Below are 19,506 nucleotides of genomic sequence, written 5' to 3'. Positions count from 1 at the left end.
CGCCAACATCATTTATTCGAATGCTCGCGGCCATATTTGTAAAAATTCGTAAATTGCAAAATGTTTTTCGAATATAATTATTAATTAACAACAGTAAAGTCATTTGTTTAATCATGTTAACAAAGGTTCTCGGGTAAGTAAATAGAGTATATTTGTTTATTCTATATATAAAATAGCTTTTTGCACTTCTTCCGCAAAGATTTAGTTTACCCTATTAAAATAAAACTATTTTATTTTAAACTTATCATTCAATTATAATATTTATAATTTCTATTTTAATTATTTAAATAAAGTTATCATATTAAATTAATTTAATACGTAGGTATTCTTCAATCTTTTTAAAAATATTTTTGTATCAATAACATTCAGGTGTCAGTTTCAGGTTGTGTTCGGCTCTTACTATTTGTGAACTCATTTTTTAACTTAAAATGAATGAAATACATACTATAGCGTGATCTAAAATTACTTTTTATTTTTTAAAGATTTTGTTGTAAAAAAATAATCTTAATTTCAGTACTAATATAAGATATATAGTTTTATAGGTAAAATTATGTTGTTAATTACGAAACAAAGTTGTTATTATTGTTTAGATGGAATTGAAACGGATCAATCTAGGATAATATTTTAGACATTGCCTTTTCCGGATCACCTAGACAAATGTTATTAATGTCATTAATCAAGTCCATGTGCAAAGACCTGACCCGACAGCCTACAGGCTTAAGTCTTTTTTTGATGCTAAAAAAAAAATCAGACTAGATTCTTCCAAGAGACTCAATTGTAAGTATTGATAGTAGGTACTTGAAATTGTAGATATAATAATCTTATTCATATTCGTTAGAAATTTAGAACACCTTTTAGAGTAAACTTTTTATGAATTAAAAATACCTCTTACATATACATATTCAATTGAATTGATGTTTTAGTTAATAAATTCTAAAAATAGAAAAAATATTCTATATTATTTTTTATATGAATGTTAATTTAGCCTATAATTGATATATATTTTGTTACACTATTTTTATATAAGCAATAAGAAAATGTTTTTCTTAATATATAATGTTGCTTACTAATTAATAAAATAACGATACGAGGGCAACGTATCAGACAAGTCAAATAATCTCAATATTATACAACCGTCTCGTAATATTCACTCGTAACAAATATAATCAAAACAACCCTTCATAGGATTTTACAGGGAGAACGCGGTGATATAAATGACGAAAAGTTGTGAAGGCGATCCGTGGACCATATCGGATGAGAAAATCTTATATGAATTGATAAATTTAATGGTAAAAAGAAAACTTATTTACCCAATTCCTTTAGTAGTGACATTTGAAATATTTTTTGCAACTTGGGATAAAAGCATAATGGAAAAGATTGTCATCATACCAATGAATTTGGTTGGGAAGTAAGGGATTCCTATCGAATTTCGTCTTCAAGATTGCTATGAAGATACGGTAGCGAAACAGTATAAATTTTAATTTGGAGAGCGCAGTCGCAATGGAAAAGACAAACAAAACAACAAAAATAACAAAGTAACAAAAATACTCTAATGTCAGCCCTAGATTATGAGTAAATTCAATCAATCTTTCAGCTTTAGTGTCAATAAATTAAAGCATTTAATAAATATCAGGGGTCACTTCGTGTTTTTTTATCTTATAATGGAAGTTACACATACAATATTTTATTTTTCATCATGAACTGGATTTACTTTCTGCAAAATCAAGTTAAATATTAGCAACTTTGCTCTTAATTAAGATAATTTATCATATTTGGTTTGAGGGCAATGTTTGTAAACATAAGTACCTTACCCGATAACGTTACCTTATCCTTGCCAATGTTTTCCGTTTACATATTTAAAAAAAATACTATTTCAGCTTCAAGGAAGTTCATAAACTTTCACGTCGTAGTGGGCAGATATACTACATATTCAATGCAGCTAATGCAAGATTGGATACAAGGGCTTAACGAAGTATTGTTTTATATATATAGAAGGTTTTTTTACCAATTATACGTTCATAGCCGAGAATAATTCTAAAAAAATCTTCCAGTCTGTGATAACATAAACCCATACAATAAGTTAATACATCATTAACCCTATTCCTAAAATCTAAATTGTGGATCTATAGTATTTTCACTTTGTGTTAAATCTAATACAATTAACGTAATTAAAATTGTGTTGTAATAAAGTAAAAACAATCATAATAAATGAGTAAAACACTGAGACTTTTATTCAACAAATATTTAAAAAAATCTGGATATGAGAGCTAGTGTTAGAAAAGAGTATACAAAAACTTTCGATAATGTTATTAAAATAAAGTTTACGCCTGGCTTATACCCAATCATAGCGTGTGACCTTTGAAAGAGATAAAAAACTATCTCTTTCTTAGGTATATGTTCTTTCTCTTTCACCCGATAAATCGGCGGCAGATACAGGATTTCTCATGGTGTGTGATGCGACATACGAGGGGTTAATAAATTATAATATGTTAGTCTACCTATCTATATATTATTATGGCGGCAAACAAGGAGGAGGCTCATCTGATGGAAAGTGATCACCACTTTGGACAGTTCCAAGGACATTTGCAACACGGGAGTGCTTACTCTTTTCTTGAAGGTTTCTATGTCATAACGGTTCGGAAAATTTGCCGGGACATATGGTTACGCAGAGTGGCTGTGCGAGGCAAGAAATGCTTTAAAAATAGCGCTGTATTTGATTTCCAGATATCGAGGTGGTATGGGTGACATTTAGAATTTTAAATCTATGTCCGGTGGTGTAATTCAGCGGCTAGGATTAATCCAAACAGTTCCTGATATGGGGCTACATTTTCGCTTTGTAGAAATACTTAAGCGATGTAAAATTTTAGGCAATAAACCGACGTCAAGTACTACTAATTGAACGCAGAACTGAACGTCCCGATACTGGATTTGGCAGCGAAGCGGTATTCTCAAAATGACAATAGGTGACATTTAAGAAGTCATCGCACAAACTTGAATCTTATTGGGGTTGAGTTGTACCAAATTTGATTGGCCCCAGTCCGAGATTTTGGTTAATAAACACTCAGTTTCAGAAACATGTTTATACTCATCGACGTATTCCCGACAAATATTAGCGCAGCCGGTGCATAAGGCGTCTACAGTGCTGTCGTCTGCACAGCATTGAATGTTGCTAATTTGCACATGACATTATATAATATAATAGGATAGGATATAATATATATATATTACATTGTCCCTCAAAATCCACGTCCGGCATGACCATCTTTGCCACGTGAGGGGCGGACATTGGTAACTTTTAAGTTCACTAACCAATGGCCAACAGAGCTCTAGTAACCCAAAAAGGAGATATGGAAGGTCATTTAAGAAATACACGTATAGAGTCGCTTCCTGGGGGCGATCGCCAGGGCACGTCTGTAGCTGGTGTCAGACGTGACAGAATGCTAGCCAGTGACTCCCGGCTTGCCGGTTGGACGGGAGTCGGGGATAGAGGGGTTAGGGAAAGATCCTCAAGGACTACAACCGATGAACAAAGCGTGATATGGGTGATACTTTGCATAGCGTTATGGGTGATACTTTGCAGAGCAGGGAGTTGTCTCCCGCAAGCTCAGCCGGTACATCTGAAACGACCACTAACTCACAATATGAAGATGCAAGAAAGAAGTGGTCACTAGTAGTTAGAAGAACTTATGTTTTGTTATTTTAAAGCCAGAGCCGGAGGACCTGGTTATCTTAAACGATTAGAAACATTTTTCAAGGAGAGATCCGGACAACGCTAAATCAATTAAATTCACTGGTAACGGATTATCAAATCAGGCACGTAGAATCATTAAACAATATGTATTACTTTTTGTCATTATTATTAGTAAGTAGATAATAGGGAAAAAAAAAGACTACTTTATAATAATATAATATATATATATATTATATTAATATTCAGAAACAGAGCAGGTTTATAGTAACATACACGCAGCCTTGTGGAACACTAGAATTGACGAATTTTAAGTCAGAGCATGCACCATCGGCAACGACCTTGATGGTCCGATCTGGCAAAATTGATGATCCAGTTGCATTATTTCCTGGGAAGCTCATGGAAAGGAGGTTTCGAAAGAAGGGATTTATGCCATACCCAATCAAAGGCTTTTTCTATGTCCACACTAACTTCTATTATCAATCGTACTGGTGGTAGGGCTTTGTGCAAGCTCGTCTGGGTAGGTACCACCCACTCATCAGATATTCTACCGCAAAACAGCAATACTTGGTATTGGTGTGTTCCGGTTTAAAGGGCGAGTGAGCCTGTGTAATAACAGACACAAGGGACATAACATCTTAGTTCCCAAGGTTGGTGGCGCTGTAAGCGATCGTTAACATATTTTACAATGCCAATGTCAATGGGCGTTGGTGACCACTTATCATCGAGTGGCTTATATGCTCGTCCGCCTACCAATACTATAAAAAAATATATATTATTCTTTTTACAAGAAAAATGACAGAGTTCTCATACAAATTTCAACCCCTATTTTACCCTGTAAAAGGGTTGATTTTCAAAGACGACGACGACGGTTTTTCATACAACCGTTCGTCCCTTATTTTAACCCTTTAGGGTTGTAATTGCCAGAAATCTTTTCTTAGTGAGTTTACATCAACTGCCAAAATTCAAAGTTTCTAACCCCTGTGGTTTAGGCTTTGCGTTGATAAACCAGTCAAATCTTTCATATTATATGTGTATAGTTAACAACAAAAATACGTACGATTTTTAACCCTCTGACGCAAACGTAGGTTGTTATAAGTTTGAAGTGTTTCTGTATCTGTGTCGGTCTACATGAGTATCGAAGATCTCGAACGGATGAACCGATTTTCATTTAGATGTTTTTGTTTAAGATTGTTCTTAGTAGTGTTTTATGCTGTTTGAAAAATATTGATTCAGCCGTTTAAGTTATGGGAGATGAAAAAGGGCATGAATAAACGATAAGAAGCGAATATCAAAATCAGTCTCAAATGAAAGGATTTGATCTGTGCATCATAAAATTGGCTGTTTGAAGGGCGGGGGGTAGACACCTATATTTATAGATAAAATTATTACCTCCATGCGAATTATTGATTTGAAATGTATAGACTAAAATCTCCGTTAAGTTTACTTGGCCCAGATAATGGTATTGACGCCGAGGAGTGGCCTCGTCAAGTTTATATTAATGACGCCGACGATAACCTCGGAATTCAATGGGATATACATGTGTCAAAGTTTACCAGTGTAATAGTTATATCTTTTATCACTTTCAATCAAGGGAAGCAAAATCGATTAGATTAGACATCACTTTAAATTCCATTTAGTAATTAGGTCAGATAGTTACTTATCCGTTAACGTCTCTTTCGCTTCGACGCTCCAAAATCATTATAATCGCTAATAACAAAAAATTTGTGTCTATGTACGATCATGTGGTGCGCCCTAGTGATGGTTATCAGATACATGTACATATATAGTTTAGACGTAGATTGACTCCGAGGATAACGATGCGATGCAATGTTCTATAAAGCCCCCATTTCAGATTTACCTCAATATAAGGCTCGGTTCACATGATACGACGACGACGTAATCGATATGGCTAGTGATTAATGGAATTTATTTATGAAGCGGTAATTTGTCAAAAATCAATAATTTGCTTAGATGCGAAGTTTTAGGATTAAAATAAATTGATCAATTTATGCTTGAAATCATTTATTTAAAAAAAAAAACAGATAAATGTATTTTTATCATAGACTTACCTTGTTAGAAAGAAAAAATAGTTGGAAGTAGTAAAACCCGCAGACTCGAGATGTCAATCATGAAAATAAAATTGAATGGGTTAAACATTAAAGGTAGGTTAGAAACTGTGGTTAGTAGCAAAATATCCTAAGTTCCTTGTGTATTTATGTGAAAATCCGTGTTTATAGATTATGTCAATGTATATAGTTACCGATTTAATTTTTTTAATAATATTGATATTGCCAAGAAAATTAATGCCACTAATATAAATCCCCATGATACTAAAATACATAAATGAATCATTTTTGAAGCCAATTGTTTGGTCGTCATTCGACCTGATTATTTTATCAATCGTAACGCTTGAATACTTACATTAGATACTTCTTTCTAAAGATTTTTTCAGATAATCTGATGAATATATTCATACCTACGCTGTGAATTGTAGTACTTTGTATAGTATTTCAAGATTTAGGCTTTTGCTAGAAGCTAAATATTAAGTCTTCAGCGGCGTATATATTACGCGCGGCATACCCTTAAACATTGGTTCGCGCGTAATGTATACCCCGCAGCATTTTTATAATCTGCATATGGGTATACAATAAATTAACAACTATCACATTCAACTAATAATAGTCTGTATTGAATATTTATATTTTAATTGAAATAAAAAACGATTATATAAACTCCCTAAATAGTAAAAATGATCAAGTCGTATTTTATCTATGTATGTAATTATTTTCAGCATAAGTTTCAATATAGTACAATATATGCACTCTTTTCACCTGTTATTGAATTTCAAGTACATATAACCAAGGTACCATTTATAGGATAGAAAATACGTAAACGTAACGGATTGTTCTCAAAACAATAGCTGCCCACACATAGTATTCTGTTTTTCTGTATGTTCTCGTCATAGTTTTGTTACGGATACAGCCTTTACTTGTGTTAACCTTATTTTATTTCAAATTTTCTATTTATAGAAAAAAATAAATGCGCTCTAATCCATTGTTCCGATTGTGATGAAACGTTAGAAAAAAGATTTTTGTTGTAGTTTTATCCTTCAAACCTGTTCTACTTTACTCTTTCTACCTGTGCAAAGCCGGAACAATCAGGTACTTATTATTTTAATAATTCAACAATATTTTTATTCAGGTTCTTTGTTATATTCAATGCAATAATTATAAAAATTTATCGTAAAATGAGTAATGATATGATTTTTTTTAGTTTTCCTTTTGAGAATCTGTTCTTATATGAATGAGACTGAGTATACTAATCGATCGAAATAAAATAATCGAATGACGACAACTAAATGGTAATAGTATGTATTATATCAGCATATTTGCGAGTAAATTATTCGCAACTCTCGAGTTTTTTTTAATTTTTCATTTGAATTAATAAGCCCAATCTATATAAAAAATATTACGTATGGTATACATATAATGCGCAAATCATTTTAATCAGTACGGACCTTGTTGATGGATTGGGTTATGTTGTTGAATTTATTGTATTACACTTAATAAAAAATATAATTTAAGTGCCTTAAGTTTACCTACCTCCTTTTAAAGCAAAATGACTTGTCACACAATGGAAATCCGAATCTATAGTAATCTATTACTAATACAACAGTACTCTGCTCAGTCTGCTCGAGTTTACTATCGAAGTAATCAAAAATATTATTCAGTATAAGTAAGGCGAGAACGTCCTACATACCAAAAAGTTACTAAAGTAAATAATACCTAAATCGGAAAATTTTAATGATTTGTCTGACATCATTCAGGCGCGCATCACTAATATGTGCAATCTACCCTAATAGCAGTATAATTCGATGTCATCAAAACATTTCAACTAAAACCAAAATGTAATATCCGTAATTTTGGATTTATTTATCGTTAATTACTTCAATATTATTAAAGTAATAGCCCAAAAGTTGTGGACCAGAATGGAACAAGTACGTAGGCTACATAATTCCATATGAGCAACCTAAAGAACACCAGTAATAATCACTTCAAACAGCATGAAATAGGCATATATAATTCAAATTAAGGGGAATAAGGCCGGCATGCGGCGTGCTCCACTAATGATGTATATGCTAATTACGTTTAACTATCGGTCCTAATAGATGTAAATATATTACCTACCATAAGCTGCTGATCTTCATCGTGGTAACGCCTTTTCTATACAAGGAAACTTTTTTTTTTAAGTAAAAATTTATTACAAGTATTTTTTTGCAAATTTATAAGTATATTTTGAACTAGCAATTTTTCTGCTTCAAATCTCATACTTTTTGAAAGTTAAGAAACACAAGAAATGAAAAAAATATAAATAAATTATTTGCTCACAGCACTATAATGAAACAAAAATGGGTAAGAAATAAACTAACAAAATTGATTGATTTTTAATTATCCCTAAACAATATTTATCTATTAATGATAAATAGTCCAGTTAAATCCAAAAACAAATTACAAAATATTTAATGATTTCTTTTAATCATATTATTTCTGGCCCTGGCAAGGAATATTTACAGATTATTTCTAAATAAACAACCCTACTAGTTTTGTATCAGAATTTTATTACAATAATTAACCTATACAGCCACTATACACCTATTGTTTCACAACTATTTGATAACTTAATACTGAGTTAGCCAAATAAAAAGTCATGATCTATTAAAAATCTAATGTCACCTTATTTCTGAATTTCCTAGCTTACTAGATTCAGATGCTTTTACAAGATTATCCTATATTGTACTTACATATCCGTATAAAATAACTACTTTCGAGTCCACAAACTATAATAATTATCCTTATAAGTATGTCACGTAAGTAAGTACCTAAAGTACTACAATAAATAGATCAACTTACATATCAGTACATATTAAAAATATTCTATTTATACTTTCTAAGAGACATCATAAAGAGAAGAGGTCCAATAATTGTTATTATATCTATGGGTATCCTGACGGCTTCTCCTAGGTGGTCTCGCGTGTAGACCAGAGGTGAGTAACTAGTGCTCCGGAGCGTACTGCCTACACTAGCACGATATACTCTGCACTACTAGTGTACTTAGCACGAAACCTAGAGATTGAAAAAACCTTTAATAAGACACGTATAAGTAATACACTAACAGTTCAGCTACCTTCATAGCATTAACCATCTTAAAACTATATCTGTATCACAACTATTATCCTAGTCATTAATGCTATGTAGTGCTTGAGATAACCTATAATAATCTGATAAATTAATCTATCAACAGCTTTCCTGGCAGAGGATTTATTGTATTTATGTGATGTTAAATAACGAATAAATTGTAAATGCATGAGGATGTTGTGTAAGTGATTACAGGAAAAATGGTATACACACGTGTTTTAGAATCTGCCTCCTCTTCCCTGACCACCGCCATAGTTACCACCGCCGTAGCCACCGCCGCCACCACCGCCGCCGCCTCCTTGGTTAACATTGTAAGGAGCCGAACGGTTGTTGCTATATTGCTGATTACGTGTAGGACCCCCACTGTAACCTTGTTGATTATAACTGCCAAAGTCTTGGTTACCACCACCCCAGCCTCCTCCACCACCACCTCTTTGGTTTCCACCCCCATATCCACCTCCTTGATTACCACCCCAACCACCTTGATTGTTGTCCCAAGGATTGGAATTATTCCATCCACCCTGATTGTTTCCATAACCTCCTGTAAAATGAAATATAGTTATGTATTTGCATACATTAGAAATTGCATATAGTCAAATATTCATTAACTTAAATACATACCACCATTGCCCCAATTATCATTTCTCCCTGGGCCTTGTCTACCTCCTCTTTGGTCTGATCCATCTTTAGGTAAAGCTTTCTTAACATCCAATTGTTTGCCGTTGATTTTATGTGGAGCATTTACTGTAAAACATTTATAATTGATTTAATTTAAGCAATAAAAACAATTAATGCAATAAATTATAATAATTAAATGTTCATTGACTTGCGTACCAGATCTTCCCTTATAATTGGTAGTCAGGTATAGCTTAAATCAATAGTTTAATCTCCACAGTCAGAGGAAGCCAGATTTAGACACACATCTTCCAATCTGGGGCAAAGCTGTGGTAAATGTTTTACATTGATATGAAAAATACAATACTCACAGCAAATTTTATCAACCGGGTCATAATCATCGAATTCGACAAATCCGAAACCACGCTTTTTTCCAGTTCCTTTATCAGTAACAATGCTAACATTTTGAACATTTCCATAGTTTGAAAAGTACTCTCTTAGCTGTTCTTCATCATGGTCATCTTTAATGCCACCAATAAACAATTTCTTAACTGTGGCTCCAGCTTCTGGGTTTTTAATATCTTGCCTGGCTACTGCTCGTTTCGTTTCAACAATACTGCACAATCGAAAATCAATTATAATATTATTCCTTAATCATTCAAAAAAATGACTGATAAATGAGTATTTCAACGAGAAAAGTATGTCGACGCCACAGAAAATGCCACGTGTTGTTTACACAAGACAATCACCAAGCAGTGTCTTTCGCTTTGTGCAGTTATAAAACGATGTGAAAATAAAAATTATTTCTCACATAGCTGGACTGCAGTAAAATAAAAACAATTAATAACTTACCGGCCATCAATACGATGCGGTCTATTATTTTGAGCGTCATCAACCATGTGCGCCTTTGAGTAGGTAATGAATCCGAAACCACGCGATCTTTTAGTTTTTGGATCTTTCATTACAACAACATCCACAATTTCGCCCCATTTTTCAAAATGTGCTTTAAGAGATTCATCGGATGTACGATAATTCAATCCACCGATAAAAATTTTACGATGGACCTCGGGCTCATCCTAAAAGTAGAACGCAGGTTTAACAAAATGGCGGACTGAAATGTGTCGAATGCATTTATGGTGGAATTTATCAATGTTTTTAGAAAAAAAAAATGGTAATGTAACCAACACAATAGAATAAAATAATTAAAATGAAGCTTAATATGATAAATAGCAAATAATATATTATGAAAATAATACTTACAAACCCATCATCACCGTTCTGTTGCGGCCTCATTTCAACCGCGTTAATTTTAATTAAATTAAAACTAACAAACCGAAAATGCACTACTTAGCACTTCTTAAGCTCTTAGCGTTGTGTGAAACTTAAACTGAATGAATGAATAGCACACCACGTCCGCTGTACACCAATGCCACGCCTAAAAAGAAAGATGGTTTCTAGAATCCTCGATCAATTACAACTTCGGTTAGCGTCGGCAGTGAGTCGGGATGGCGGATGCGGAAGTGATCTTTTTGGCTATGGTCATGTTCATAGCACGACACACAAGAGCTACAAAAGAGTTAAATTGTTTGTAGCTTAAAATATTATATTTTGTTGCTTTTTATTAATTAAAAATATCTATATGAATGTATGTAAACGTTTTTTTTTTCATTTGAAGTCTACATTTTTTTTTTCAAAATAATATTTTATTGTTTATTTCAAACACATGAGATAATTAAGAATTAGGAAGATGTAAATAATAAAAAATATTTTTTGTACTAAAATAATCTTTAAATGATTATAATAACATGCGTGAAAAAATTATGATTATATCATGTAATCTTTTTTTTTAAATAAATCAAATGAGGCGCTCTCGTATAATTCTCGCTCCGTCAGAGTTTTGACTGTGACGTCACTTAGCCCAATCGTTATTGCGATACGCGCGTTGATAATTTTGAATTTTTTTATCCCTCTTTGTGATTTGATTTGATGCCACACAAATGTTCTTTCACTTATAATAAAATTAGAACGATTATTAATATATTATTTTATGCTAAAATAAGAGCAGTATTTTCACGTAGACTAACAAATAATCTACCGAAAGTCGATCTTATGATTGCGGAATCTTTATTATTATTAGTGTTTATTTTAAGCTTTTGTAGATTGATCATAATTACTGTGGTCGGTAATAAGTCCGGACTCTTCATGTAGATACTTCCATTATGTCGTATTGCGGTTGAGTTGTATAAAGGTGGTTGGCCCCAGACTTTGGTTAATAAACACTTGTGATTTCAGACATGCTTATACTCATCGACGTGTTCCCCACAAATATTAGCGCGGCCGGTGTATAAGGCGTCTACAGTGATGCTGTCTGCCGACATTGAAAGCCTCGTGGAACACCAGAATTTACGAATTTTAAGTCAGAGCATGCACTTTCGATAACGACCTTGATGTTCCGATTTGGCAAAACTGGTGATCCAGTTGCATTATTTCCTATTAAGCCCATAGAAAATAAGTTCCGAAAAAAGCGCTTTATGTGATACCAAAGCTGGTTTTTTCTATGTATTTTTCCAGACTAACTGCTAATTTTGTTGTGGTTGTGTCCAAGTGGCGGCCTCAACTGCTTCAGTCCATCGGTCAGGTAAACTAGAAGATCACCGGTGGTAGCTTTTCATTTCATTTAATACTGTCATGACGATTCATAAGTGCCCTAATAAGCCTATTTGAATAAAGAATTATTTGATTTCATTTGTATCATACGTAATATATTAGACTTTCAAAGAAACATTACGGTATATACCAACTTCAATGGGTCACATTCATTAAGGATTTTTTCAACTTATTCCATTGGTGATACGGTGTTTTTCATCTTCAAGATTAACAATAAACTTATGATTTACGTTGAAATGCGTTATATCGGTTTTCAACGTATCAAGGCCGAGTTACGAACATTCTCAATTATGTTTACATTAAACGAATACCAATAACTAGCCTGCAATAATTAAATATTTGATCTAGCGAACTAAGAAACAAAATCTCGCGGTCAATAAGCCTAAATAAACCAATAGATGGAACTATTGTGAAAATATTGTTCTGCATATAGAACAAGGAAAAAATTAGACAGGTCAAAATATGTGTCTATGTTTGTATTGCTTAAAAAAATACTTAAAATAGCCCTAAAGTTTAGTATTTTATAATAGTATTTCCTGAATTAAACGTAAAATAATTAGTACTTGATTGATGATTTTACTATCTAACATTCCCCTTAGTTTTATATTTTCTAATAAGCAAAGAACCCACATAATTGGATAAATATTTTAGGAAGAAGTTTTATGTATTGTCGAATATTAATTGTTAACCTAAAATAATGTAATATCCAATATTAGAAGTTCATCTTATTTATAACATGGATGATGATTTCATAACTACAGTACTAGCAGATATTCTTATAAGACAGTTATCAGATGGATATCACCATCTATCTATTTAAAGATGGTCTGAATCGCCATATTCATAATGATTATTAATAATATGAATAAAAATATATACACAGTGATGAAAAAAATATTTTAGTTTCATATTTTACTACATTTAACATTTTGTACATTGATATTATAGGTGAACTGACACCGATTTATACGTACACCCATAGGTGTGATAAATTTTGTAATACGTCATTTTGATATATGCAGAGAAACTTGTTTAAATGCTGGCCTGTACGACCAGTGATTATAAAAAAAGCCCGACTGTTCTTTTAAATATTATGACCTTTGTATATGTATCGAGATAAAGTGTAAACGTGTAGTTTTATCAAACGGAGGCGCAATTACTACCAATATTTGTTTAGTTTATTTATTGAACACAGGGAATTAAATTCTTCGCGCCGTAGGTAGGTTTCGTACATATGCGTTTTTATTTTTATTTTGTTTTACATAATCTTTCTAATATAATTTATTTATGACATGACAGGTTGCTGTGGTTTTAAGATATTTTTTATGAAAGAATAAATATGGAGATTTCAACCGTAAGATCACGAGCTATGTTAAATCTTAGCGATGATGATGAGTATGTAAGAATAAAATATGTTTTGTGTCATCGTAAACTGTCTAAATAACTAACCACCTCTGTCAATTAAGAGAATTGTTTTATAAAATGTTGTATAGAAGTCGTTGATAATGAAAACATACTTTAAGGAAGAACCGGAACACACTAGAAAAATTTTTGTAGGTGGTCTTGATTACCGAACAACAGACGCTTCCTTAAAACATTTTTATGATCAATGGGGAGAGGTAGTGGATGTAGTTGTCATGAAGGATCTTCTTACAAAGAGATCTCGAGGATTTGGATTTATAACATATTCCCAAGCACACATGGTTGATGAAGCACAAAGAAATAGACCTCACAAAATCGATGGAAGGTAATTTAATTTATTTTTAAGACATAAATATAGTTGGAGTACAATAATCCAAAGACTTCGACTTTATTTTTACTTATTTTAATAATTTATAATGATATCTGCTTTTTTTTTAATTATCATAGGCTATTTTTTTAAACGTAAGTATTTTTTATTCTACCTTTGAAATTAAAATTAATCAAACCCAGTGATTTTAATTTTTAAATATCGTATTTAAATTGTGTGTTAAAAATCAGTTTCAGCGTCCTAAATTTTATTTTAGTTATAATTAATATACTATACTATTTTACTAAACCTGCAAATTAGTATTAATTTAATTTTAGGAAATTCTAATTCCAGAATAGTTAAACCGAAAAGGGCTGTGCCTCGTGATGAAATTAAAAAGTCACATGCACTTGCAACTGTTATGAATTTATTTGTTAGTGATCTAAAAGAATATGGTGAAGAGAAAGAGCTGAAAAAGCACTTCAGTTCTTATGGTGAAATAGTATCTGTAAGCTATTTTTTAAATTCTTGTATCTGAGCTAAATTACAGTGTATCTCCAACTCATAATTCTATTATTGTATAAGGAATATGCCGTTTAAATACTATTCCGTAAAATAAGCCACACTACCCTTTCATATATTACCTTTTATTAATATTTGCGACGAATCGTGATATCCTGACGTTAGTGACGAGCGGTGTTACAACCCTTACAAATATTTCAGCTTATTATTAACTAATTTACACGATGAGTTAAAAGCAACCCCATCGTGTGTAATCTGCCATAGATGTATCTTCTTATTTTTTTATATAATCTGTCAAATAACAATTCTCATATGACATGACATGTTATTGTGGTTCTAAAATTGTTTTTTCAAAGATTAGAATATTTTAATTTTTACGACTTTGTATAATAATATCCGAACTAATAGCTTCTTGTGGCGCTTTTAAATTAAATTGATTGAAATTTGAAAAACAACTATTATGAATTGAATATAGTATCAAATATTGTTGTAGTTATAGTGGTAGTTGATATAGATAAATAGTAATTATGGAGATCTCAACCGTAAAGTCGAATCATAGTGACGATGGTGAATATGTAAGAATAAACTATATTTTGTTTCAACCAAATTATTGCAATAAAGTAATATTTAAAAATGATGTCAAATAAAATCAAAGAAACTTTGTATATATATTTCAATAAAATGCTGTATAAAAGTTTTTGATAATGGAAACATACTAAGTCGAGATGGCCCAGTGGTAAGAACGCGTGAATCTTAACCGATGAACGTGGGTTCAAACCCGGGCAAGCACCTCTGAATTTACATGTGCTTAATTTCTGTTTATAATTCATCTCGTGCTTTTCGGTGAAGGAAAACATCGTGAGGAAACCTGCATGTGTCTAATTTCATCGAAATTCTGCCACATGTGTATTCTACCAACCCGCACTGGAGCAGCGTGGTGGAATAAGCTCCAAACCTTCTCCTCAAAAAAGGGAGAGGAGGCCTTAGCCCAGCAGTGGGACATTTACAGGCTGTTACTGTACTTTTAGGAAGAACCAGAACACACAAGAAAAATTTTCGTAGGTGGTCTTGATTACCGAACAACAGATGCGTCTTTAAAAAAATTTTATGAGCAATGGGGGGAGATTGTGGATGTAGTTGTAATGAAGGATCCTCAAACAAAAAGATCTCGAGGATTTGGGTTTATAACATATTCCCAAGCACATATGGTTGATGAAGCACAAAGGAATAGACCACACAAAATAGATGGAAGGTATAGTATATTTTTTAAATATGATAATATTCATAAGTGTGCAACTCAAAGATATAAATTTTATAAGAATGATAATATAAAAATATTTAAAATGAGCTAGACGAAGGAGTCAAATCATCCAAGAACCTTAAGGACTGGAAGCTAAGTCAATGTCATGAATATATATAGTAAGGTATAGAATTAAATAAAAATGGTGCTTTTTGAAATTAGAAAAAATCAAATCCAGTGGATTGAAATTAGGAACTGTCTTGGTCACAATATTTTTTATAATTGTCATATTTACTTGTGTCTTACAGAACCATTTTTAACACTGTATTTAGTGATGATGATGTTGATTCTCAGTTGCCATCTTCAAGCAAAACTAGCCAACTTTGCAGGATATATTATATTACACAAGTGTGTACGCAAATACAGGTGCACCCTCTTAATTTGATGGGATGATATGATTAGAAAGAATTCAGGCACATAAGCAATGTCTTCACATCTTCTCTGATGCATAGAAATGTATTCATTGTTAATTTAAAAACTTGGGCAGCTGCTGAGAGTTTATCCACAGAGTAACCTAATAACTTTATATAGAGATAGCTCAATCTGGAGTTTGAACTCAAGTCTACTAGACCAATAAGGCAGTCAATGTTATTATATGAATATACTATTATGATAATTACAGAGTTGTTGAACCAAAAAGGGCTGTGCCTCGTGATGAAATCAAACGGCCAGATGCAAGTGCTACTGTAAAGAAGTTATTTGTCGGAGGTCTGAAAGAAGATATTGAAGAGGAAGACTTGAGAAACTATTTCAGCTCTTACGGTGATATAGTATCTGTTAGTTTGGTCTCGGAGAAAGATACTGGCAATAAAAGAGGATTTGGTTTTGTAGAATTTGATGACTATGACCCTGTTGACAGGATATGCTGTAAGTTTTTTTTTATATAGAATAGGTTGGCCGATTAGCAAATGGCCACCTGTTGGTAAGTGGTCACCAATGCCCATAGACATTGGCATTGTAAGAAATGTTAACCATCGCTTACATCACTAATGTGTGACCAACCTTGGGAACTAAGATGTTATCTCTATGTTAGAGCTAACCAATAAAAAAAAAATTATAATGTAATATAGTAATGAAATTTATAGCAAACAAGAGAGTAAAGACCTGCAAAGGAGAGCACCCACGATGGCATAACATTGCCTTGTTTAGTTTGTGTTACCTTAAGGTAGACTTATAGATGTTTCACATCAATACACATCTTGATCTGGAATTAATAAGACATCAATAATATGTGATATTCTTAAAAAAATGATTTTTCATTCATTTTGAATGAATAATGTCCCAGGATATTATATTAACAAATATTACTGCCTCTTTGCTCTAGTTGCTAGTAGTAGAAGATGTAAGGTCGCAGACCTGAAGGTCCTGAGTGGTTCAAATCCCAGGTTGGACCAATAAAAAGTTATTGGGTTTTTCTGTCGACCTGTAGGGTCATAAACCCTAGTACATATGCAAATGCACTTTTATAATATTAATAAAAAAAATATTTTATTTTTTTAATATTATATTCATATTTTAGTTTTATTAATATTATAAAATATTTTCTATAAATTCATTATGTCCACTACATTTTTTTAATTATCATATTACAGTGCAACAAACACACAAGATTAAAGGATATAGTCTAGATGTAAAGAAAGCTATGTCTAAATCTACATTTGCATCTGGTGTTAGACGTGGTGGTCGTGGTGGCTGGAGTAACAGACAAGGAGGTCGGGATTGGGGTGAATCTGGTAAATAAAATGACTATCCTAAAACATAAATTAAAGTAAATTCATAAAGGTTAGGTTAGGTAGGATAAGGTAATGAAGGTGTATTAAAGTATTTTTTAAATTACTCTGTTTATGTAGGGTATGGACAAGGAAGCGGGTGGAGCCATCAAAGCCCATGGGATAACTCCAGCAACTGGGGAAATCAGGGATACGGGGATCAAACAGGATGGAATCAAGGATCTAATACCTTTGGTACTGGATATCAACAAAACTTTAGCGGTGGTCCTATGCGTCCAAACTTTAACAACCCTCGGCAGCAACCCTATAATGCAGGTACAGAGATATTACATAGAAAAATATCTTATTATTACTAATAATAGTAATTTTTTTATATTTTGAAGTGTTACAAGTACATGCTTAAGTTACTTGCCAGCAGTATTAGTACACACATATGACTTTAATATCAGGTGGAGGCTACAACACTGGGGATAACCGAAGTTTGAATAACTTAGAAAATCCTCCACCAGGAGGCAATCAACGTCGCTTCTAACTTAATCTGTCTCTTGTAAGTATGAAAAATATTATTATTTGTACTCATCAATTTGACCATGATTTACAATAAAGTAATTTAAATGTCACTATCTTACATAACAAACATTTAAAATGTTAAATATATCATAAATTTTTAATGTATTTGAAATCAATAGAATCAAACTATATATTACTTAACATTTAGAAAAAAGATTATCTTTTGTATGTAATATGATTCTCATTAGTGGTATATGATTATAAAATTCTAAATTTTTTAAGCTGATCTTTAAATTATACAAGAAATATATTTTTTATATAGTATCTGATTCAGAATTGATATTGCTCTGAGCATACTAAGCATAAATTTGATAGATGTTTGATAATTTAAACATTTTTGAATGCTTAGGTATCAAGTTACGCTTATTTGAAGCTAGGGAGGCAGATAGATAGAAAGGAGGTAGGCGGGAGTCAGCTAGCTAGTGAGGATGACTCGAACTACCTAGTCAGTTTACATTAATTTCCTAAAAGGTTGGTGCAGGTATTGTGAGGCACTACATACATTTTTCGTCAAGCACTGTCACAGTCATTACATGTATTTTCTCAGCACACAGATGTTTTGCTCTATTTATAGTCTTTAGGAAAGGAGTTTTTTGATTGATATTGTAAAAACTCTGCTATTTTAAGGGTTACGTTTCTAGCATATAAGTGGTGCAATATGTTAATGTTTATTATTTATTATCTATAAAAAATTTAAATTTTTTTAATTTAAAATTTCTGCCAATTTAACATTCCTATTAATTTTAAAGCATTTATGAAGTGCAAATTTATGTATATTAATTTTTATTTAGGATATAAAAATAATAATAATATAATATTTAAGATGATCTTGGTGGACATTATTCTGATCTCATTGTTGAAATTTTACTAATTATAGGTATAGATAAAAATAAATTCAAGAGTTCCTTGATGTTAAATTATATTCGTATTTTTTGTTATACATTTAAAATAAAATTGTTGTTTTTCTTCATATTATACTTCGTATCTTAAGTGTTTTGTAGAATATTCTACATGTCTTCTCATATAAATGTGAATTATAATTAAATTGAGACTGTTTTCCATGGACTCTTCTACACTTGGACAAGCATCCGTTCGTGGAAAAGGCCATGGTAAGTTGAGTATAATAAAACTGAATGAAATAATAGTAACGTCTTTTATTTTATCATCATCAAACTAATATGTAATTAACATACAGTAAGCGTGGCAACACTCAGATTATTTACATTCTTATAAATAACTTATTACACAACATTTTACAGTATTGTATTTCTATTTTTTTTTTTTTTTGTATATATAACAATTTTAGTGGTGAATGATTTATTAGTGATTATACTCAAATACACTTTTACCCAATGTTCATTCATATAAGGTAATAATATCTGTCGAAATTAAAATAATGGATGAATAAAATAAATTAAATTTTATTATATAAATATTACATAACATGTATATATTATAGAATAGTTGGGCGGACAAATGGCCACTTG

At 31.9% G+C, this 19,506-nt stretch overlaps 2 protein-coding genes across 6 annotated transcripts; one reads left to right on the top strand and one right to left on the bottom strand.

Annotated features, from left to right (window-relative positions):
* Positions 1-8,289: 8,289 nt before the first annotated feature.
* Positions 8,290-10,996, bottom strand: LOC126772709 (heterogeneous nuclear ribonucleoprotein 87F-like). Its single transcript, XM_050493229.1, has 6 exons — positions 10,762-10,996; positions 10,354-10,577; positions 9,873-10,117; positions 9,508-9,630; positions 9,100-9,427; positions 8,290-8,814 (listed from the first exon to the last, which is right to left on the bottom strand). The coding sequence occupies exons 1-5, from the start codon at positions 10,792-10,794 to the stop codon at positions 9,105-9,107; spliced, it is 948 nt and encodes a 315-aa protein (XP_050349186.1). The 5' UTR covers positions 10,795-10,996; the 3' UTR covers positions 8,290-8,814; positions 9,100-9,104.
* A 2,657-nt stretch (positions 10,997-13,653) lies between these two features.
* LOC126772710 (heterogeneous nuclear ribonucleoprotein A1-like) lies at positions 13,654-19,163 on the top strand. 5 transcript variants are annotated; one of them, XM_050493232.1, is made up of 7 exons: positions 14,741-14,908; positions 14,942-14,994; positions 15,448-15,671; positions 16,342-16,586; positions 17,312-17,452; positions 17,570-17,764; positions 17,899-19,163. In XM_050493232.1, exons 2-7 carry the CDS (start codon positions 14,947-14,949, stop codon positions 17,979-17,981), a joined length of 936 nt encoding a protein of 311 aa, XP_050349189.1. In that variant the 5' UTR covers positions 14,741-14,908; positions 14,942-14,946; the 3' UTR covers positions 17,982-19,163. The 5 variants fall into 5 exon arrangements, with proteins under 5 accessions (XP_050349190.1, XP_050349189.1, XP_050349188.1 ...); XM_050493231.1 differs by having other exon boundaries at positions 14,741-14,994; positions 17,899-17,996; positions 18,369-19,163; XM_050493233.1 differs by lacking the exons at positions 14,741-14,908; positions 14,942-14,994 and adding an exon at positions 13,654-13,725 and having other exon boundaries at positions 15,482-15,671.
* Positions 19,164-19,506: the final 343 nt, after the last annotated feature.

Source organism: Nymphalis io, chromosome 13 (genome assembly GCF_905147045.1).
Source record: "Nymphalis io chromosome 13, ilAglIoxx1.1, whole genome shotgun sequence".
NCBI lineage: Eukaryota > Metazoa > Arthropoda > Insecta > Lepidoptera > Nymphalidae > Nymphalis > Nymphalis io.
The sequence above is the reverse complement of the archived record's forward strand: the minus strand, read 5'-3'. Positions and strand labels throughout refer to the sequence as shown.